The sequence below is a fragment of the Lepisosteus oculatus genome, chromosome 2, assembly GCF_040954835.1.
Source record: "Lepisosteus oculatus isolate fLepOcu1 chromosome 2, fLepOcu1.hap2, whole genome shotgun sequence".
Taxonomy (NCBI): Eukaryota; Metazoa; Chordata; class Actinopteri; order Semionotiformes; family Lepisosteidae; genus Lepisosteus; species Lepisosteus oculatus.
The window spans coordinates 7,771,628-7,794,259 of NC_090697.1; the positions used below are offsets into that span (position 1 = coordinate 7,771,628).

Genomic DNA, 22,632 nt, shown 5'->3' on the forward strand with positions numbered 1-22,632 from the left:
ATCGAATCCAATTTTAGAACCTGAAATTAAATCATGCTATAGGTACTGTTTCTTTCTTTAAAGCAGCACTTCAAATTAAAAAGTAAAAAACTGACTTCTGTTCTTTGATGTGAAAACGGCTCTCGCATTCATGGCCAGTTTGAGGTGGTCTGTTTGTTGTTTTTGACCAATTACCATCTTAGCTATAGGCTGAAATCCAAGTGAAAAAAATTGTCAGGATTCAGACTAATCACATTATTTCCTTTTTATCTTGCTGGCTTTGTTTTGTTTTGTTTTTTTAATCTGGGGCTCTAAGTTTTGTGAGTTTTAGTCAATGTGAGCAATTTCACTCTGCAGTTTGATTCCTTGTAGCTTTGTAACAGATCCCCCCGACCAGGTGGTAACGTAACCAATTGGTCTGCACTTAAACCCAACCCGAGGGCGAGAGAGATTAGATTTCAGGCAAAAATAGCAAAGTCTGCGAATAAACCCAGCCTGGGGGACTGACCAGCCCAGGGAACCAGTCCGATGTTACTCCGCAGCCTCCTCAGAGCTCTTCCCTCTACTGCCCGTTGAGCTCCCGGTTAGAGGCCCTCACCTGGTTGTCTCGTTCTTGCCCATCTTTCTCACCAGCGGCCCGGCGGGGAACAAACCGAGGCTGCTCCTTGGTAAAAAGAGTCTCTACCCGACTTCACTCCGCTTGAAGACTGTAGAACCTTTAAATAAACGCTTTCTGAGGATCTCACCCTGATATCTTTCTTACTCGCTGTGCAGAGCAACTGTGAGGGTCTTGACAGACCAGCTCTGACTCCACACTAACAAGGAGTTTTAGGGCGCTGGCGCCCACCAGGTGCAGCCGATTTCCTGATTTCCTTGTGCGGGTGCAGGGGAATGTACCACTGGGACTGGTGCAACGCCGCCCTCTGGTGGTGTAACCCCCAGTTAGGCCTCGAGTGGGGTGGAGTGTCTTGTTCTAAGCGCCTTTCTGTTCCTGCAGGGGAGGAGGAAGAGGAGGAGTCCGAGGGGGAGGACGAAGAGGACCTCGATAAGAAGATGGGGGACCTTGGGGAGGGGGAAGCAGACAAACTGGATGAACGGCTGTGGGGAGACGAAGACGATGACGATGAAGACCAAGATGGCAGCGACAAGGAAGAGGAGTTTGGACAAGGAATGGATGAGGTTAAACAGAGATGGTTTATAATATTATACGTAATCTTGATAAATTGTATTTTGCTAGCCGTTCCCAATAACGCAGAATTAGTCTTTTTCTAAAAAATGTTAGAACTGCAAGAAGTTTTGACAACTTCCAAGCTAGTTCTATTGCCATGAAATCTAGGCAACATGAGGCCAGGCCTCCATCTTGGCCACAAATTCAGCCATGTGGACCGAAATTAAGAAAGAAAACAAACGCAAAATCCTTACGATTCCAAATCATTTCCACTTAAAAGCCTAGTTACTTATTGTTTCAGTATAGCAGTAATTCTCTTATCTTCATTGCTAGCGGAGGTGAAGAGAAGGTTCTAGTATTTCTTGGACGTGTTGCAGGGGCAGTCTGAGCTCGTGGCAAAGGATGACAACATGGACGCTGGACAAGACAAGGATGACAAGAAAAAGCAGGAAAAGGAGGAGGAGGAACAAGCAGACAACAAGGAAGGAAAAGAGAAGATCCACGAGCAGCTTGATGAGGTACCACACGCCCCCTGCCTTGAGCCCCTTTTCACTGAGAGGGCTTCCATGCACATAAAAAGATATCCCACACCGGTTCTGTACTGCCTTCCACGTGGTGGTGTAATCTGTCTCTGTGTTTGGTCCGGGGGGGGTCGTTGACGTTCTAGTCGAATGAAATCCCGGTGGGACTGGTGCCGAGAACGTGTTCAGTGGCTGCAGGCGGTGTCCGGGCGCCTCGGGGCTCACGGCGTGTCGGCTCTGTTTGTGTCGCCCAGCGGGAGTACGACGAGAACGAGGTGGACCCTTACCACGGCCAGCAGGACAAGCAGCCGGACACCGAGGCCATGAACCTCCCCGAGGAGCTCAACCTTGACCAGGAGGAGGACGAGAAGCCCGGAGAGGAGCAGGAGCAGGGCGAAGGTGGGAGGAAAGGAGGAAATGGCTATTACAGGCAGTAGAAACCAAAGGACAACACTGATGTGGGGATGTTTGCTCGTAACCATGCGCATTATTTTAACAGCTTGATCTGCTGCTTTTTAGTTTAGCTCTTTTCTGGTGGCCGTTTCTCTCTGCTAACAATAACTGTATTGACATGGCAGCCCCTTGCTCTTCTTATCTTTTTTAGAAGACAATCCATTTGATATAGAGGAGAAACCCATGGAGTTGGAGGAGAAGGAAGGGGCTGTGGAGGAGCAGGAGGGAGAGGAGCCCCAGGAGGCCCAGGGAGAGGAGCCACAGAAGGAAGCGGAGGAGGACATGGAGGAGGGGGAAAAGAAGGAGGAAGACCAAGAGCCTGAAAGAGAGGCTGCTGCAGAGCCAGATGAGGAGCACGTTGGAGAGGAGGAGAAAGAGAAGGAGAGCGATGCTGGCCAGGAGGATGAAAAGGGAGACCCTGCTGCTCAAGGCCAGCAGCCCAAGGTCTGTACCCCACTTGTACTTTCTCTCACACACACACACACACACAGCTGAGGTTCATGTTGGAGGCAGAGAAGGGGCCCACAGTCTTTCAGAAAGACATTTCATCACATTGTCAGGATCCATGTCTTCACAAAGAATTGCGATTATAGCTGCAGTTGTGAATGCAATTCATAACTGTGGTGTGCTACTGGAGTGGCAAAAACAGAATCGGGATGATAGCCATTATGCTTTTGCTACAATTATTTGATTTAAATTCCCATCTTAAATGGAACATATTTCCACCTTATGCTGAGTAAACGTGTCTGACTGATTGTTGTACTGCGCAGTATAAAACTCGTTTAATCTTTCTTCCTAAGGGTTGCTGTTCCCTTCCTGATGATGTATTCTTACCTGGAATTATGATTAACTTCCTGATAACTCTGCTCACAGGGGGAAGAGGAGGAGGCCGCTAAGGAGGATGAGGAGCAAGACCTGCCCGAGTCTGCAGAGAGGAAGGAGCACGATGCAGATGGGCAAACCGGCGAGGAGAACGTGCAGAGTGACACTGCTGTAGAGCTGGCTGGAGCTGCTTCTGAGAGAGACCAGGCTAAGGAGGTAGACCTCCCATGATGCTTATCTTCAGTAGGGGGGGTCACTTTGGTTCAGTGTGGCTCAGTTTGGTCTCCTCACTTAACAGTTCCACTGAGTGCTTTTAGAGAATTTATCTGGGAGCCAGGCCTCACTGACACTCGCATTTGGTTAAGGAGTGGAAGGTTTTTCACTGATTGTTCACAGATATCCCATACTTATAACGTGCAGGATCAAGACTGACCACACGTGGTGGAAGCAAACTGCTTCCACATTTTCATTACAACCTGGAGACCGATTAGAATCGTCCCATAGAAAGGAATCTGGTCTGAATGTGAGTCTTGGAAGACTCACTACTTCGCCAGTCCTTTCCAGACTGATAAATGGAAACATGCCGTTTTAAATCTGTTCAAGTACATCAGATTAAAGTGTTTTTTTCCTTCTTATTCCTGGTGCTTAGGACGTGGGAATCAATGACTTTCTTACATGTTTGTCCTGCTTGTGGTAAACAGGAGCATGGCAGTGGGGCTGCCGATGCGAGCCAGTCAGAAGGTCATGAATCCAAGCTGATGGCCAGAGTCTCTTCCATTAAACAGAGCAGGAGCAAGACGGAGGTAAGAGATATTCCGGAGTCATTGATGGAAGGACTTGAGAGTTTCTAGCTTTTACCTGTTCTCCTTATGCACGTGTAAACAAATGGTCTGAAGCAAGCATCCATTTATAAAGGAAGTCTGCTACCTAAGTTCTTGCCACACATGCAAGATGGCCCAGATCTCCTCTTGAAACAAGGTTCAAACCATTCCCCTCTCAATGACCGACTTATTTCTGTGTAGTCTTCTCTATTCTCATGCAGGTTTTTTGACTTCACACCTTTCTTCACCCCTCTCCACTTTCCACTTCCTGAGTGGCCTCTCTGTCCCTCCTGCTTCCTCCTCTCTCCCAGCTTTTGTTCTCCTGTGCTATTTTATCTTCGCTGTCTGCCCTGTCTTTCTCACACCTGAAGAAGGCTCCACGGCCAAAACATTGCGTTTTCTCTCTTCTCTTTTCAGCATGGAATAAACCTACTACTTGTCCCTTTGCAGATCTCCCCTTGCCTGATGTTCCTTACCTTGTTTCTAGACCAGTGACTGCTCCATATGACAATAGAACTACATTGTGTTGGAAATCAGTTTCATTTTCTGAAAGAAAACACTCTTTAAATCTTTTCACTTCCGAGGGCAGATGCCTTACAAGAGGGGATGTACAACTTGTAATTTGTGTAGAAAGGTAGAACGCTGGTAAATGGCAACATAATGACTTTATTTTAAATTTTCCAGGCTTTTTGGTTCGAGATTGTCTAGGGGGAGATCCTTGGTTTTGGCTCAAAGCGGCTGACGGGACGAGTGTTTTGTGTTTTAGAGTTTCAAGCGGAAGCCGGGGAGGGCGGACAACGAGAGGTCCACAGGAGACCGCAACGAGCGGGTCCACAAGAGGCTGCGCACGGTGGAGGCCAGCGCGGAGCGGGAGGAGAAGAGCACTCCGCCCGAGGGCCAGGAGGAGGCTGACGTGTACGAGCACATCAGACAAGGAGAGCAGGCCTACGACGCACAGACCTACGGTGAGACGACTCGCCGTCCGTCGTGTTCTTCGGATGTGCAGTTTCTGTGTCCCCTTTCTTTGTACAGGTTGAGAAAATCCAGTTCATTTGGCATCTAAAGAGGGGTCATTGGATGTGTTTTTGATGTTGAACATAGTGACATCTCGTCAGCATGCCAACCAATGAAAACTGTCCAGAACAATCTTTTATTTTGTTCTGAGCTTCGTGACGTGGTTCTAAAATCTGAAAATGATTCAAGTTTTTATTTGACTTATTTCTAGTTCTTCTGCCGAGTCGCTGCCCTGTGATAAAGGATAGGGCTTGGACAGGGGCTAATTATGCACTGTGGTGCCAAAAACCACTGCAGCTCATTCAAGCAGAACAGAGAACAACACAAAAACCTTTTTGTAACCTAGGGTGAAGCACCGCAATTTCATATATGTCAAAACAAATGTATGTTGAGAAATGCTTATTATGACCATCTACGATAATGGAACAGGTCCGTTCCGTGCAGAAAAGAAAAGACACAATGTTTCAGCTACTCCAAGTGTGAGAAGGCATGGAATTATCATTTACCTGTTCCTCTGCACCATGCGCATTCTGCTGCCACGCAGGCACGAAGAGAACCAGCGTCTCAAGTTCAGAGAGGGGGTAAAAGTGAGGTTTGAGCAGTAGTGTTGAAAGCTGTTAAGAGCACAGAGGATTAAGAGGAGAAGGAAGCCACACACAGAAGATGGGAACTAGAGCAGAGGGGGGCACACACGTGGTGGTCAGAGAGGAGCAGGGCGAGCGGCCTGAGCAGAAAAGGGACTCGAGAGCAGAGTGGGGGTTATTTTAGGTGCCTGCTCCCAAGTAGGTGAGAGATGTTGAAACGGAGAGTCAGAGCTGGTGATCTGGACAAGATAAGTGGGGATGGGATCTGAAACGCAGTGAGGTAGACTTGTGATCCAGGGGCAGAGAGTAAGAAGGGCAAGACCAGGCCAGCAGTCGGGTATCATGGGAGAGGGCAAGGGAGACAGAAGATGCCTGTGCAGTGTCATAATGTAACAGACGGCCTCCTTCTCGTGTGTATTTAGAATCAGAAGGGGCGGTTTTCAATCTGTGTTGTCTACTCATATCCCAAGATGTTGCCAGTACTGAACAACAGAAAGCTGAAGGAGCCAGCCAGGAGCCAGAGCAGGAGGAGGACGATGTTGCCATGGAAACGGAGCAAGAGGAGGAGCATCTTCAAGAAGTGAACGCCCAGGAACTCAAGCCAGAACAGAACCGCTCCACCTCTACTAGACCACAGGGTACGCTGGTGTTCCCCAGAACCCGTGCACAGGGGTTCTCCTTGTGTTCTACCTTAAATCAGACAGTCTTGTACAAGTTCTGTGTTTTTAGTTTACAAAATTCAGACGCATCAGGGTTTTAGTCTTCCTTCAGCCCTGATTAATCTTCACGTTTCAGGTGTAGAAAGTGGAGAGCTGGAGAACCAGCCCTTGGGAGATGAAGATGAAGAAGAGACCATGAAGACTGAGGACTCCCAAGAAGACAAGTCGGAGGTCCTGCCAGATAGAAGCTCTGAGTCCACGGTGCACACTGTCCCCGAGCTCCTGGAAGACCAACTGCAGGTATTCCCACATTATAACACAGTTACTGTGTCAAAATCATTCACATGCTTTTTAAAGTACTCATTTGGAAACATACACGTAAAGTACAGTTATGTCACACCAGCCGTAATATTTACTTTGGACAAAATAAATGGAGCAATACAGGCTTTCACAGTCTTGCTGCTACAGCGCTGCAGGCAATTGACAAACAAAAAAATTCACTGCACGTGTGTTTTCTTTTTAGGGAGATTTGGTGTCGTCTGGGTTCATTATATTGAATTAAAAAATCCACTTAATACTGTTCATCAATATTTTCTTAAGTTTCTATCTGAGCATTATTATTTGTTGAAGGAAGACTGATCATGGATTTTAATCAGCAAAGTCAAGCCTACAGTGATTTCGGTATACTTTGTGTCTGATGAGCACTTGGAAGTAATCAGCCAGTTTATATTGTAGCAGTCGCCCTTTCCCCACGTGAAATACATGTGACAGGGCTACTGTCTGCTCCAGAGGAGAGCTGAGAGAGGTGCTGGTTAGATAATGTTGCCCTGCTGATGGGGCACACAGACAGGCACAGGGCAGAAATCAGGAGCAGTACGTTTGTGAAATAGTTCTGGGTCTGTATTTTGGGATTAGTCCTCCTTGCATTACAAGAAAGCATGGAGAGTTCATTCTCCACACACTGCCATTTCTTTGTGAGTCTTGTTAACCTGAACTCTGAAATAAACACATTGCCACTGGTGCTGACTGTAACCCCAACGGCTGTTGTAGACTGAGGTGAGGGACCCCGAAGAGCTGAGGAAACAGCTGGAACAGCAGCTGGACGCCTGGCAGAAACTGCCTCCTGGAACCCAGGATGAGGTACATTTTTGTTTTTTTTTGTAAATGCAGGTTCTGAAGGAACAATATAATGAGACATTCAGATTTTTCTATATACCAGAAAAATATTGAGTTACGTGGAAGTGCATTTAAAACCAAGAACAGGAGAACAAGAACACCAGCCTCCTCCTGGTCTCTTTTACCCAAAGGGTTGTGGGGGTGTGGAACAAGCTGCCCAGCCTTGTGGTTGAAGCCGATAGCCTGGCTTCTCTCAAGAAAGGGCTGGATGAGATCCTTGGTTCGGTTAACTTCCTACCCCCACCTGGGCTGGGTTCTGGGGTGAGCGAGTGCTGATGCCGTGTCTTCCCTGGGCCGGTGTTCACCGCAGGAGCGCGCCGCGGCCGAGATGTGGCAGCAGTATCAGGCGTTGACCTCCCCCCTGTCCCAGCAGCTGTGCGAGCAGCTGCGCCTCATCCTGGAGCCCACGAGGGCCGCCAAGCTCAAGTGAGATCTCGCCTGTCAAACAGAATCGTTTCTGGAGTGCTTTTTAGAATGGACCAATGTCTAATATTGTCAGCTTTGTTTAGAAAACATAATTCCGTACACTTATATAGCGCTTTTCTGGACACTCCACTCAAAGCACTTTACAGGTAATGGGGATCCCCTCCATCAGCAATAGTGTGCAGCCCCACCTGGATGATGCGACAGCAGCCATAGTGCACCAGTACACTCACCACACTCCAGCTATTAGTGGGGAGGAGAACAGAGTGATTAAGCCAGTTCAGAGATGGGGATTATTAGTAGGCCATGATTGGTAAACGCCAGTAGATAATTTGGCCAGGACACCGGGGTTACACCCCTACTCTTTTTGAGAAACACCCTGGGATTTTTAATGACCACAGAGTCAGGACCTCGGTTTTACATCTCATCCGAAGGACAGCGCCTGTTTACAGTACAGTGTCCCCGTCACTATACTGGGGCATTAGAGCCTACACAGACCCCACTAACACCTCTTCCAGCAGCAGCCTTAGCTTTCCCAGGAGGTCTCCCATCCAGGTACTGACCAGGCTCACACCTGCTGAGCTTCAGTGGGCTGCCAGTGGTGAGCTGCGGAGTGATAGTATTTTTGTGGTTATTTTATAGTATTTTTGCAGTTGTCATGCGTAATAGTGGGTTATCGCTTTGTTTATCGTTTCTTTTTTTGCTCGAAATAGGGGAGATTTCCGGACGGGGAAGCGATTGAACATGCGCAAAGTTATTCCGTACATTGCCAGTCAGTTCCGGAAGGATAAAATCTGGCTGAGGAGAACCAAGCCCAGCAAAAGGGAGTACCAGATTTGCTTGGCCATCGATGACTCTTCAAGTATGATAGATAACCATACGAAACAGGTACGGGGCTCATGACACAGTGCGCTTCTTTTTCTTTACAGTTTCCATTTTCAGATGTATTTCTATAGTTTATAGACTCAAAAGCATATAGAAAGTTACATTTTTGCAAAGTAATGCTATGAAGATCCTTGCTAAGCCATAGAAAGTCAATTGCAAGTTGGAATATAGTTTATTTGGATGTGTAGTGTGTGTTATATTTTGTCAGGCATTGTCATTGAGAGTTGTTTTGTTGGAAAGCGCTGGTTCCTGTGTGCAGAAAGAGACCGGAGCTCAGTTTTCCGAAGGGCTGTTCGGGATAGAGGCCGATGCTGTCCGGTGGGAGCAGTGCTGCAGCCCTGTATAAGTACTGTTGTTTGCTGTTTTGCAGCTGGCGTTCGAGTCCCTCTCGGTGATCGGGAATGCTCTCACTCTCCTCGAAGTCGGACAGGTGTCTGTGTGCAGGTGGGGCGGTGCAGTTCCATAGGAACAGGTCACTTTCTGCTTGATGCAAAAGAACACGATTCACTTATCTGAATTGATTGGATCTTGCCGATGGTGGCATGCCTGTACACTGGTTAGCGTCGCTGCCCTGCGTCCGGTACCAGACCTGAGTTGCTGTCCGTGTGGAGTCTGTATGTTCTGACCTTGTCCATGTGGCTTTCCTCCCACACTCCAAAAACACAGTGGTAGGTTAATTGGCTTCTGGGGCCTAGGGTGTTGAGTGTGTGCGAGTCTGAGCCTTCCCTGTGATGGACTGGCGACCCCATCCAGGTTGTACCCTGCCTTGCGCCCGTAGCTGGCTGGGGTGGGCTCCACCTCCCCTGCCACCCTGAACTGGAAGAAGGGCTTAGAACACGGATGGATCATGGAGTCGAGAATGGAGTTGGTACAGTGTCAAGACTAGGGCGCACCACTGTGATTAGAGCTGTGTATTTCCATACCGCAGCACTGTGGGTATACACAGTCTCGTCAGGCTGGACAAGTGTGCAAAGGGGTGAACTGCTCAAGTTTTTTATAGCAGAGGAAGACGAGATATTCCCCCCTTCGAGCTTCCTCTGAATGCAACCACCCACAAAGGGCTGTGTTCTGGCCAAGCTGCTCGCAACATACACACCTGAGGAAATACGTTGCTCTTGCAGTAAGCCGTGAAATGTCGGGCCATCGGTTTAATGTTGGTTTTTCCAATCCTCCTGTAGTTTTGGAGAGACCGTACAGCTGTTGCACCCATTCCATGAACAGTTCAGTGATCAGTCTGGAGCCCGAATACTGAGACTCTGCAAGTTTGAGCAGAAGAAGACAAGAATAGCCCAGGTGAGTACAGCAGATCCTCTCCCGAACAATCTGTGATCTCGCCTGCAGCAGCTAGATACTCTTATTACTTTACACATTGCTTTTCAATGACATTTCTCGTTTCTGCATGTGTGTCTTGTATAAATGACATCAGATTGATGCTATACTGAGCGTAAGGGTGTATTTTAGAATTTATAAAATTGCCTTCAGTTCAGATTGTGTTTATAAAGGTGCCTCCATCCCTTTCCAAACTGCTGGTGTTACATCACATTGAGTGCACACTATTGTGCTCACCCTGTCAAAGAAGTGAAGAGCCATCGTCTGCTAGCATTCTGTTTTTTCAGTATTTCCTGCAGGTGGACATACCATTTAGAATTAATATCATTTTTTGAGCTGACACCATTGAAAATTGAACAACAATATTTGAATTGTATAAGCCCTCTGTTAAAAAAATATCTTCTAAAATCACCATCTACTAAAAACATTCTAGCACTTTTCTGATAAGGTCCATGTAAACTTTGTTGCTTGTTTCCATTTCTTCAGTTTTTGGAAACCTCAGCCAACATGTTTGTTTCAGCCCGGCAACAATCCCAAAACAGCAGTAACTCAGGTGAGTTGTTATACATTTAAATAAGTTATATATAAATATAAATATATATATATAAATATTGCAGTCCACATTCAAAACACAGGGCTTATTTGTAGATGGTGCACAATGTTATCTTGCCTTTAGAAAATCCCAGGTGCTTACTGCCACATTCTGATTGTTTGATTACCTTGATGGTAAAATTACAGATCTGCATAGTAATGTAAATACATAAGAAAATTGTATTTTCTACATTTTTCTGTTAGAAACGGATAGTGTTCATTCATAGATGAGATCCTTAGATCACTTACTATTTGCTCTTAAAAGTACCTTACTCAGCTACATAACAATGGCTTGTTCCAGGCACCCACAACCTTTTGTGTAACCTGCTTGTTCTCAGCGTTTACTATAATTCCAACTTCTGTTTTCTGGTTCATATTTCTCAGTACATCTTAAAAAATCACAGTATGATTGTCAGCTCCATTAAGGGCTTTCAGCACTTCAGCCATATTTGTCTGGATTTGCTCACCCAGAAGGAGGATGTGCCTACAGTTACACTCCTGACTGTTACCTCTCACATCTGCATGATGGTGCATTATTTATAATAATAATAATTGCTTACACTTATATAGCACTTTTCTGGACACTTCACTCAAAACGCTTTACAGGTAATGGGGATCCCCTCCACCACCACCAGTGTGCAGCCCCACCTGACAGCAGCCATAGTGCACCAGTACGCTCACCACACACCAGCTCTCAGTGGGGAGGAGAACAGAGTGATGAAGCCAGATGGGGATTATTAGGAGGCCATGATTGGTAAGGGCCAGGGGGAAATTTGGCCAGGACACCAGGGTAACACCCCTACTCTTTTTAAGAAAAACACCCTGGGATTTTTAATGACCATAGACAGTCAGGAGTCAGTTTTATGTCTCATCTGAAGGGCGGCGCATTTTTACAGTATAGAGTCCCCGTCACTATACTGGGGCACTAGGACCCACACAGACCACAGGGTGAGCACCCCCTACTGGCCCCACTAACACCTCTTCTAGCAGCAGGCTTAGTTTTTCCCAGGAGGTCTCCCATCCAGGTACTGACCTGGCTGACACCTGCTTAGCTTCAGTGGGCTGCCAGCTGTGAGTTTCAGGGCGATATGGCTGCTGTTTCGTGCCTGTTGGCTCAATTGCGCTTTTTCACGAGCTGAAAAGCGTCTTGAGATGGAGACTGTGACTCGTCCCGCAGAGACGGCCCAGTTGCTGCTGATCGTGTCGGACGGAAGGGGCCTATTCCTTGAGGGGAAGGAGCGCGTGATGGCCGCAGTGCAGGCGGCTCGCACTGCCAACGTCTTCGTGATTTTCGTGGTGCTCGACAATCCCAACTCCAGGGTAAGCGCCGCTGCACTGCGAGTGTGACAGAATGAGATCCGGCTGACTTCAGATCTCCATCCCTGCGATGTCACGAGGGCAGGGAAGCCGTTCTGTTTTTCACAGAATTCAGTGTAGTGAAAATAAGAGTGGCCAGGTTTTGTAGTGCAGATATTTTCAGTATATTGGGAGTGAGACATACTGCTCGAATGACCGCAAAGGGTTTTATTTTTTCGGGAATGAGAAATGCTGTGAATGACACCGTTTTCTAATTTACAGTTTACGGTCTGTAAAGAAAAAAAATATTTTCATGTAGTAGAACCTTCGCTGGTTCTCTGTGAAATATTGTGGGGAAAAAAAAGTGTTATTTTATTCCACGAGGACAACTTAACTAGTAGTGTCACAGGAACTGGTATGAAAAGACAAGAGAAAACGTTTCAGCTGTGGAGCCTTCTGTCATGTATTAAAATGTGCTGCCTTATTCTTATTTAACCAGTGTTTACCTGTCTGAATGATGTGAACGCTGTCTTTATTAAAAAAGGCTTTAATACATTGCTTTGTGGCAGAACCCAAACATCCTTCAGTTCTCTGCCATGAAGGGAGATGGGTTTTTCAGTGGGCTAACTCATCATGGGTCTTGCTTGTCCCTGCAATGGCCTTTCCTTCCGTCCTCGCTCCAGCTGCCCGAGGATGACAACACTCACTGCTGTTTGTGTCCTGCAGGACTCGGTACTGGATATTAAAGTACCCATCTTCAAAGGCCCAGGAGAAATGCCCGAGATCCGCTCCTACATGGAGGAGTTTCCTTTCCCTTTCTACATCATCCTCCGAGACGTGAATGCGCTCCCAGAGACGCTGAGCGATGCCCTGCGGCAGTGGTTCGAGTTGGTCACCACCACAGATCAGTAGCCTCTTCATAAACCGTGTGGGCCTTCTGTGCATCTGGGCGGCTGCTCTCCTTCAGAAGCAAAGTCCTGGTACATCTGCTGCTTATGTGCCCTTTGAGGTGTTCACGAACGAGCTCAACTTCTGTTCACTACCGCCGATCTTCTGCCTTTTCACTTTCCTTCAAATGCATCGGAAAAGCAGATGCATCAGTCTGGGCGTCGTTACAGTTTTAGCTCTTCCCAGGGGATTTGAAAAATGCGATTCCCACAACCATGCAATTGTCACTATTCCCTACACAGCAAAATCTAGTATTTTCTTTAACAGTAAGATGTTTGTGAATCAGGTTACATAGTACTAGAAAGCAAGTGCCTTGTCACCTCAAAGGTGTGTTGTTCCTTACAGTGCAACAATAAGTTCAATAAAGGCAAAGCATGACATAAAAAAATCAGCACGTCTGAAGGAACAGGAACATGATCTGCGTTTGTGAGACTATTGTACAGAAATGCAATGTATTACCTCTATTGTATGTGTTTTGCAAATAATGGAAGTGCAAATAGATAATGTATTCATGCAGTCTGCATTAGCAGCAGTTATATTCATGTTTGTAATCAGCATTACTGTTGGTAATGCAGAATGTGAAACCAGATGGAGTTAAAATGCACAAGAGGTTTTAAGTACAAGTTGCTCTTCAATTCTGATGGGAAAATGTCACTGTTTACCTTAATCAAATTGCAATGCTGTGCCTTCATTTATTTCCACGCAAGAGTAATGTGAAATAACTTGGATTTTCTGTTGCTGTTTAATAATGAACATTTAATTTGCCTTGAATAATGATAGCAGTAATTACCAAAGCACCTAAGAAAGGTTAGCAAATGAGCAGAATTCATACTTTAACCAGATCAACATTTATTTTCAAAATACAGTAACTGTAGTGCTGGATATCATTATTCAAAACCTAATTTAAAAGGTTGAACTATGTTTTGTCATTTTTTTTAGTATGCAAACTGTATATTGCTCAGGTCAGCAGGAGAATAGCAAGGTGACATTGCAATACCGTGAGCACACTAACCATTAGTGTGTACCCTTATCAAAGACTGCTTCATAGCATGCTTTATGGGACAAAACATTCGTCAAGATTATAATAAAATATTTCAATGAGCTGCCTTGTCATTGCTGTTGTGAACTGGTTTCCTGTTATTTGTTTTCATAAGCGATGGTTGAATTTACTGGAAGAGTAAATTGTGAGACTGCTTTTATGGCTACCCAAGAATCAATAGGGCAACATAAAATGCTGTATCTGCACATGGATTTACAGAAAATAAATTGTTAATACAACAGCAATGTTTATCACTGCACTATTGTGCCTTGCAGCCTAAACACATTTCTGTCTAAATGAATGTCAGCGATTTTAAAGGAGCAGCTGAGAAGACCAGAAAAAAAAACACGTAGAAACACAAAACGAGAGACCACAGAGGAAAAATGAGAAGAAACTGCAGGAGACCGCCTCCTTCAAGAGACCCGAATCTCTAATATGATCACTAAGGAGTAAATCTAAAGTTCTCACTGTTCAGTGATGTGCTGTTCTGAAAAGGAAAATACGTTCCTGTTTTTTTAGATCACATTTTAAAGAGAAATGTAGTTCTAAGCAGGACTTTTTCTCAGATAAAACGTGGGTTACTTTCCTTTCCTTCTTCTTTCTGTTGAGGGTCTCGGCAAGCAAGGGGCTCAAAGCAGGATACACCTTGGGCAGGACGGCGGTCCATCGCAGGAGACACACACACTCACACCTAGGGCTAATTTTCCAAGAAACCAATTAAACTACTAGTATGTTTTTGGAGTGTGGGAAGAAACCGAGACACCCGGAATAAGCCCCCATGAACATGTGGAGAACATACAGACTCCACACAGATAGCACCCCTGGTCCAGAATTGAACCCAGGGCCTTGGCAAAGTATAGCAAATCTTTTCTTTTCCAGTTTCTCACTGTTCTCCATCCTTCACCCGCACGTATCTAGTCCTTGCTTTCATTTTGGAATGACTAGAGCTCCACATCTTATATACTGCTCCACAAACAAAACACACCATTACAAACACTGCAAATTTCAGTCCTACGTCATCGAGTGAACTCAGAAACTCGAGACAGAATGTCTCTTTCTAAGAAACCACCTGCATCTAAAAAAAAATTAAAATGTCCAAGATGAAGGTAATGTGAATCAAAGGAACACGTAAAGGTTTATTCCATGCTGAAAAGAAAGCAGACGCAATGCTTTGGCTGTGGAGCCTTCTTCGAGTGTGTCCTGTGGAATCAAAGGTTATGTTTTACAATACAAACACAATCCCAGTTTCTGGACTGCATAATTGAAGTTCACCTTTGAGGTCAGTCCCGCCCGGTGATAGGAAGATGGAGATTGTTCAATGTCTGCTAGTGTGGGCGCCGGTAGGTGGCGCTACAAGGGGAGCCGCTCAGTCAGTTTCCCTTCCCTCCACAGCAGGGCGCCGTTGTCCCACCTTTTTTTTGTGCGCATTTCTATGGTAGCTCGAACGTCACGTGTTTTCCTAAAGCGAGTTTGTGTAATGTGTGTTGTTGGGATATGTCATTGGAGAAAACTTGAAAAAGTAGTTGAAGGAAAAAAAAAAGAGGTTATCGGTCTACATGGCAACTTCACGATTGCCTCCAACAGCACTAACTCTGAAGCAGGTGAATAATGAAGGACGCGGTGAAAGTATCCGTAAGCGGTTCGGCAAGGTCACAGTAATTTGCCAGCGAGATTTCTTTTAAAAATAAAATTGTAGTCGGGACATGTCAAGTCTTTTTCTCCATGCAACAGAAAGAATGTATTGCGAATCCGTGTTCTTTCCGATGAAATGTGCTGAGTTGGCGAGGATAAAAGCATTAGGTTATGCTAGTTTACCGTTTGACTGGAGGCTTGGCTTTGTGTTTTTACTGCGAGACCCCCCAGAGCGCACTTCTGCCTGAACCCCGCTGCTCAGTGGGGATGCCGGCGACTGCGGCGGTTTGTCCTGTCCTGTTAAGTCGTGTTCAATGTCTCAGTTCATACAGAGACAGAAGGTGCTCGGTCTGTACAGGAGCATGCTGAGGACTATCCGGAGGGTCCCTGACGCAGCGGACCGACAGTTTCTTCAGAGCTGGGCAAGAGAGGAGTTTCGGAGGAACAGAGGTGCGACGGACCAGGTGCGGACTCGTCTCCTCAGTAATTACAGACATGCTTTAAGATGTCCCTTCAAACGGCGACCGTTCAGTGATCTTAGCTTAATCATTTTTGCGCGATGAGGACAGAGTTTCGACGTAGTTCGCATGGTAGATGTTTTTGGTATCAGCTTGCAGTTTTCCGACGTATATATTATTCCTCTGACTTCTTGTATGCCCTGTCGCCGATAATTACAGCTGATCGCGAGGGACATCGTCATTACAGAGGCAGGAGTGAACAGAGCATCTTTGGAAAAATAAACCCGTAGGAACCGGCAGAGTGGTTTTTCATATCGTGTCGAGGCTGATATACATGACACCGGGGGGAAAGCACTGACAGAAAACCGTAAACGGGTATCACCCAGTAAACCTTCATGGTAATGTTCACACCCACACCAAACAAACCCACAAAGCGTTTTCTGATTAGGAGTTGCTCAGAGTAGTTTCCCGAACAAAGATAAAGGGAATCCAGCTACATGCAGATATCTCTTTGGGACACACATGAAAGACTCGGAGAGATTTCATTCCCTTTAAGCATGGCCGGTTCCGTGTGACAGGATGAGATTTTGAAGCATTATTAAAGAATTTACTTTGCTGAACACTTCCACCCCGATGTGATTTTTCTTTCAGCAGATAAAACAGTGCAGCACTTACAACCTCATAGCTAAATAGCACAAGGCAAATATAATTATTCTATTGACGCTGTACTGTACAGATGCACAGGTGTTGTGTTTCCGTGGTGCTGAATTCTACAACTCTTCTTGGTCTTCTCCAGGATGCGATTCGAATGATGATTACACAAGGGAACATGCACCTCCAGGACCTCCAGAAGACACTTCAGCTGGCTGGAAGCTAGCAGGGCTGAGAAACTCTGGGACTGGGACACTTTTTTTGACAGACTGTTGGAGCGTCTTTGTGACTTTGTTGACTGATTTATTTAATATGGTTTGGTTCAACAGAGGAAGAAACGGAACATTCCAGTCTGCTTCGCTGTGCAGGTTGTTATAATCAGCTCTTGATTATAACAAAAGAGAGTAGTGTAGTTTATCGCCATATGTACCCGTACAGTGGAATTCTTAATCACACTGATCTCTCCGGACATACACTGTACAATAGACAACAACACACAATGTAGGCGAAAGGAACAATGTGTAGTAGTCAGACCACAAAATTGGTAGACTATGTAAAAAGTTAATAGTGCAAAAATTTGAAATACTCAGTTCTACATTCAGATAGATTATTAAAGAATGTTTGAAACTGGGTGGCATGGTGACAAAGGGGTTAGCATAGCTCCCTTATAGTGCCTGACACCCTGGGTTCAGTTCCTGGTGCCATATGTGTGGAGTTTGTATGTTCTCCCCATGCTTGTGTGGGTTTCTTCCCATAGTCCAGACAATAAAAAAAAAACTGAAGTCCATCTTTAATTTTTCTAATAAATGCATAATTAACAACAATTGGATATTTGAAATCACATTAATGGTAATCACTTGGCTTTAATTGCAGTAATTTTCCAGTTCGTGTATGGCGCAAGGCTCGTGGCCACACTGTTCAACCATGCCTCTCCATGTCCGTCTCTCCTTGCGGCTTGAATGGATATTCGTCTGCTTCATTCTCCTGTCCAGCCTTTCACGCAACGAGACCCAGTACTGGCTCCATGCCTCTCTTGGCTTTGTGGGGGTTGTAGAAGAAACCCTTTTCTCCACAGACCAGATACAGAGTGTGACCCGCAGAGATGCTGAATGGCTGTTGCTTCAGTCATGGGTGGAGAAGACAGGACAAGCAGGGCGAGCAGAGAGAAAACCACAGAGCCATAGTACCAGTGCTGCAGAGAGCTTGTTCGAGACATCCGTAAGACCTCTCCAGATCTGCCAGCTTGCAGTGGCATCAGTAAAAGATCAGTGAGGGGTTTGCTGTCCCTCCACCCAGTGTTAGTTCTCCTATTAGATACTGTGGGGCTTGGTGAATCATTAATTCTTCACATGCAAGTTAGCTCCATCTGTTATCTAGTGCTATTCTGCTTTTGCATATGTCAAGTCAAAGTTAGCAGCCACAGGTTTCTTCACCCATACTGGAACCAGCAGCTGGGCAACGCTAAGGTGCAGTTAACTTTGCCTGGAGAAATAGATTATACTATATGTGTCTTACTGTACAAGCAATTCCTTTTAGATTTGTGAAGTCAAGAGCAAGCAGTTGCTATTAATTTAATTCCATCCCTATAAGGCAACAAAGTTGCTCACTCTGACTTTAAGCAGAAGGTGGAATTATGAGCCTGTTTAGTCTACTATGCTTTGTGAAGAGCTACTTGCTGTAAAAGTCATTTCCATAATTTAGTCATAGTTTCACTTAATAGCCAGCAGCCATATCACCCTGCAACTCACAGCTGGCAGCCCACTGAAGCTCAGCAGGTGTGAGCCTGGTCAGTACCTGGAAGGGAGACACCTGGGAAACACTAAGGCTGCTGCTGGAAGAGGTGTTAGTGGGGCCAGCAGGGGGCGCTCAACCTGTGGTCCATGTGGGTCCTAATGCCCCAGTACAGTGACGGGGACACTGTACTGTAAACAGGCGCCGTCCTTCGCATGAGACGTAAAACCAAGGTCCTGACTCTCTGTGGTCAATAAAAATCCCAGGGCGTTTCTTGAAAAGAGTAGGGGTGTAACCCCAGCGTCCTGGCCAAATGTCCCATTGGCCCTTATCAATCAAGGCCTCCTAATAATCCCCCTCTATGAATTGGCCAAATCACTCTGCTCTCCTCCCCACTGATAGCTGGTGTGTGGTGAGTGTACTGGTGCACTATGGCTGCCGTCGCATCATCCAGGTGGGGCTGCACACTGGTGGTGGTGGAGGGGATCCCCATGATCTGTAAAGCACTTTGAGTGGAGTGTCCAGAAAAGCGCTATATAAGTGCAAGCAATCATTAATTAATTATTATTAATGACACGATCATCTTGAAAGGTTTTCCTTGTAAGGAAACAACATTTGAAACTTTATCCTTATCACCGTGTGAATGAGGAAAAGAACATTTCAATGGGCATGTCAAAAACAAATCCCTTGATTAAAGAAATGCAACATTTATTTATACAAAACGTGGTTAGTTTTTTAACATGGTAACACATAATTGTAAAATTGAGATATGATCTTCCTTTTAAAGATACAGTGTTGAAATGTGAAAGTAAGCTTATATCTGTATTTCACAGTTTTTCATACTTGTATTAAAAACACAGTTCCCCTTGTATTATACGGTATGTGCAGTCTGTAAACTCCACAAGAGACGAGGGAATGCCTAAGGGTTTCACCTATATAGAGGATGTACCAGTTTATTCCAGTATTTACAGTTTCACATGCCTCAAAATACCTTTTTTCTAAAAGTTCTGTAGATATTTTAGGATTGAAATTGGTTAACAGCAGGTGGGTTAATTCCAGATGGATACGGAGTAAAGCAGTAGTTTAACAGTGGAATGTTAAAAACATCTAGCAATTAACATTTTTGTTACATTTCAAAATGCAAATTGAACTGAGGTAAAAAATCTGAGAGATTCCAGTAGATAATAGAAATGATGCTCCATTTTATAAAAAAAAACCTCTTAAAAAAGGCAGGAGGAAGTGTTCTAACACTAATGCAATCTGCTTTTCAAACGCGGTTCATTATCATTATGAAGTGAAAGCTACATGCAGGAACCTCATATTAAGTTTATTTTTGACACTTGTTTTAGTGTCAATGGCTGTTTTCGACAAACTTTTTTCCAATACCTCGGTTTGGTTTTACATTCACACGAGAAGACTACCGAGTGGAAAACGAGGAAGAGGGCACATCGTCTCAGTCGGTTTTCCTGGAATGACCTTTTGATGTGCCGAAGGCAACCGGCAGGTAAAAATTGTATTTGAACAAAGAATGGGTGCGTTTGTTTTTTTTTATGTATTGCCTTTCTTCTGATGGGAGTTGCCAGCGGATGTTTGATGCCACCTGTCGAAAGTCGGGGAGCACGCTACCCTTGCCAGCCCTCGTACTCGCCCTCTTTCTGCGCCTTCGCCCTCAGCTGGCGCAGCTCGTCTTCCAGGCTGCCGATGCGGTCCAGCAGGGCCTCTCGGTCCTGCCAGGCTCTCCGGTCAGCCTGGGAGCGGGCCTCCTCGATCTTCCTTTCGTACCACCTCTCCATCTGCGTGGAGACGGCCTCGAAGAAGTACTGCGTGATTTCAAGCGCGTGCCGGGTCTCCCGGGACTGGCCGCCGGAGGGCGCCTGGGTGCGGCCTGCCTGGGCCTTTGGCGCGTCGGGCCTCGCCTTGCCGAGAGGGGTTTTCTTCCCATGTCTTCCCCTCTCCTTGCTTTTCTCCTTGTCCCTGTCCCTGTCTGGCCTGCCGCAGCGCCGCTCGGTGGCCGGAGAAAGGCTGCTCGACCTGCGGAGGCGGCTGTCCGAGACCCGCGGGTTCGCCCCCCGGGCTTGGCACTCCGGTGGCTCCGGCTCGCGCACTTCCAGCGGCGGCCTCTTGGGGGCAGCAGAGGCCGGGGCCCGCTCCTTGGGCCTCACGACCTGAGGAGATCCTGGCTGGGCTGCGCCAGAGAACTCGGGAACATTTTGCTTGTCACCTACACACATAACACACACAAAACTGCTGATAAATGTGGAATTACATGAAAGTCTATGAGTGCGTAATGTCAAGACGAGTCTAGGTTTGTTTAACTATTAACAAATGTTGTGGTATTGGTTACACTCTGCTCTCCTCCCCACTGAGAGCTGGTGTGTGGTGAGTGTACTGGCGCACTATGGCTGTCATCACATTATCCAGGTGGGGCTTCACACTGGTGGTGGTGGAGGGGAGTCCCCATAATCTGTAGGGCGCTTTGAATGGAGTTCCAGAAGTGTAAGCAATTATTATTATAATTACATTACTGTATTTTCCAGTATGGGTTCATAATAATGCCACATTTCAAACAGTTTCATAAAGCTCTAGTTAAACGGGAATACATTGATACAACCTGTCATGTATAATAATGCAAAACTCTAATCGCTCCAAGGTTTATGCTTCAGTACTGCCGCCACATTCAATATTTAAGAGTCGTGGGGAAAAAATGCAACGAGTCTTTAAAACAGGCAATGACACACTATAGTTTTGAGCTTAAAAATCCGTCTTTCAATGTATTTCCTTTTGCTAAAAATGATGAAATGTATTTGTCGATGTACTCAGAAAAAGTGCTTAATTAATACTATTAATGAAGACTAATTATTTGGTATCCGTATGATAAAATGTCGTATATTATTAGAGAAGTTCGGTACCTGGAGAGCTGTCTTGCTGAACCACAAAGTACTGTTTCCCTGAGGTCTCTTCTGCCGCGGGGCCCACGCTGGCTCCCCCTGCGACGCTCTCCTGCGCGGCTCGCTGGCTCTCCGGATCGGCCCCGCCGGCCGACGCAGGCGGGCTGGGCTTTGCGTTCCTGGAGTCTCCGGAAATACGCACCTCCATGTTCTGAATCTTCGACAAGCACCAGTTTTTAAGTTCGTTTACCACGGACGCCTGCTCGACAGAAAAAAAAAAGCTGTTCGGTCTCCATCCATCCATTTTCTAACTGCTTTATCCAGTACAGGGCTGTTCCAGATAAAAAGGTTCAGTTCTTTTAGACCGCTAGTATAGGACAATCATTTAAATCTTAAATGTATCTAGTTGATGTGTGCAACAATGTAACAGAGACTGTTTCAAATTGTAGAAGAATTTGGAAAAGTCAAAGGTAAGAAACTCTGAAGTTGAGTACTAAACAATTGTTGGACCATATTTCCTTCAAGTGCTGAATTTTCTGCCTTTTGCTCATTTGTTGCCATTACCCACCAAATGCACTAGACTGATGTCATTTCCTATGAAAGATTAACATTATACATAATATTTCTTTATTCCTTTATTCCTTCCCATTCATCTTTCTTCATAGGAACGCCAACCTCCTCAGCCTGTTACCAGGCCCTCAGCCCGGCAGCTTGAGCCCCGTTGCTTTCCAGTACTCTTCATGATTGAATTCCTGAGTCCTGTTATTCCCCGTGAAACACATTTCACATGCTCACAGCTGCAGTCTACCATCGCCAGAAATGTCTTACGTTCCTGTACAAAACAGCCAAGGGACCAGACCACCGCGGCTCTCGCGATCTCGTTTTGCGACACGCGCGCATCTGAACATCTCGAACAAAGTGCGCTCAAATCCGCGGGCCCGCCGGTGTCGCTCGCTGTCCGTTACCTGTTTCTTTTCCCCCTCCAGGCGCTCCAGCGCCGCCCTCTGGTCGATGCGGTGCAGACACTCTGTCCTCTCCGCCGAGATCCTTTCTCCCGTCATTTTTTCCAACACCTTCATCTGGGAAAAGAAGACATGGCAAAATCTTTTCCTTCAGCTTTATTCACTCTGAGCCCCAGACGGAGCTGTAAAAAGTTTTTTTTTTACTCCACCGCCATGACAAGGTGATTTTCCCATCCAGTGGTGTTTGTGTAAGGCTGTGCCTCCCAGTCCAGGACCTGAGACAGTTACACTCTTAGACCCTTCACCGACTTACTCATCAGCATTTGCATTTGAACTGCTGGTTCTCAACTTTTAAACCCGTTGTGACTTGTAAGTGAAATTAAAACCCAAACTTGTGACTGGTAACCAGATGCAAATCTTCCGATGAAGCAACTTCTTAGATCAATTAAGGGATCAATGATCTTATGAAGGTACGATGAAATGAACACCAGCAGCTGTGTGGGTCACCAGGACCAGGACTGGGTACCACTGATGTAAGGTGTCTGGCTTTTCTTTGAATTTGAGTCTTGTCAGATCGCATTCTGTGTATAGGACGATGTACT

The 22,632-nt window shown here is 45.9% G+C and overlaps 3 protein-coding genes across 6 annotated transcripts in view; 2 read left to right on the plus strand and 1 right to left on the minus strand.

Moving 5' to 3' along the window:
* The window catches only part of mdn1 (midasin AAA ATPase 1), a 79,774-nt gene extending 66,004 nt beyond the window's left edge, over positions 1-13,770 (plus strand). Inside the window, exons 86-102 of the mRNA XM_069196410.1 lie at positions 977-1,158; positions 1,525-1,665; positions 1,923-2,067; positions 2,273-2,565; positions 2,995-3,159; positions 3,645-3,746; positions 4,531-4,729; positions 5,833-6,000; positions 6,158-6,321; positions 7,072-7,161; positions 7,508-7,623; positions 8,334-8,508; positions 8,876-8,949; positions 9,684-9,798; positions 10,321-10,387; positions 11,603-11,745; positions 12,448-13,770. Of these exons, the coding sequence (XP_069052511.1) occupies positions 977-1,158; positions 1,525-1,665; positions 1,923-2,067; positions 2,273-2,565; positions 2,995-3,159; positions 3,645-3,746; positions 4,531-4,729; positions 5,833-6,000; positions 6,158-6,321; positions 7,072-7,161; positions 7,508-7,623; positions 8,334-8,508; positions 8,876-8,949; positions 9,684-9,798; positions 10,321-10,387; positions 11,603-11,745; positions 12,448-12,633 (2,525 nt within the window). The 3' untranslated portion in view covers positions 12,634-13,770. The remainder of the gene's footprint in view (positions 1-976; positions 1,159-1,524; positions 1,666-1,922; positions 2,068-2,272; positions 2,566-2,994; positions 3,160-3,644; positions 3,747-4,530; positions 4,730-5,832; positions 6,001-6,157; positions 6,322-7,071; positions 7,162-7,507; positions 7,624-8,333; positions 8,509-8,875; positions 8,950-9,683; positions 9,799-10,320; positions 10,388-11,602; positions 11,746-12,447) is intronic.
* A 1,335-nt stretch (positions 13,771-15,105) lies between these two features.
* Positions 15,106-17,273, plus strand: lyrm2 (LYR motif containing 2). The gene is made up of 3 exons (XM_006626224.3): positions 15,106-15,309; positions 15,664-15,804; positions 16,595-17,273. The coding sequence occupies exons 1-3, from the start codon at positions 15,265-15,267 to the stop codon at positions 16,673-16,675; spliced, it is 267 nt and encodes an 88-aa protein (XP_006626287.1). The 5' UTR covers positions 15,106-15,264; the 3' UTR covers positions 16,676-17,273.
* Positions 17,274-18,871: 1,598 nt separating this feature from the next.
* The window catches only part of ankrd6b (ankyrin repeat domain 6b), a 54,440-nt gene continuing 50,679 nt past the window's right edge, over positions 18,872-22,632 (minus strand). For all 4 annotated transcript variants that reach the window (XM_015352951.2, XM_015352958.2, XM_015352942.2 and 1 more), the window contains 3 exons: positions 22,034-22,147; positions 21,090-21,327; positions 18,872-20,401 (listed from right to left, as the gene is read on the minus strand). In XM_015352951.2, coding sequence (XP_015208437.2) covers positions 19,803-20,401; positions 21,090-21,327; positions 22,034-22,147 — 951 coding nt within the window. In that variant the 3' untranslated portion in view covers positions 18,872-19,802. The remainder of the gene's footprint in view (positions 20,402-21,089; positions 21,328-22,033; positions 22,148-22,632) is intronic.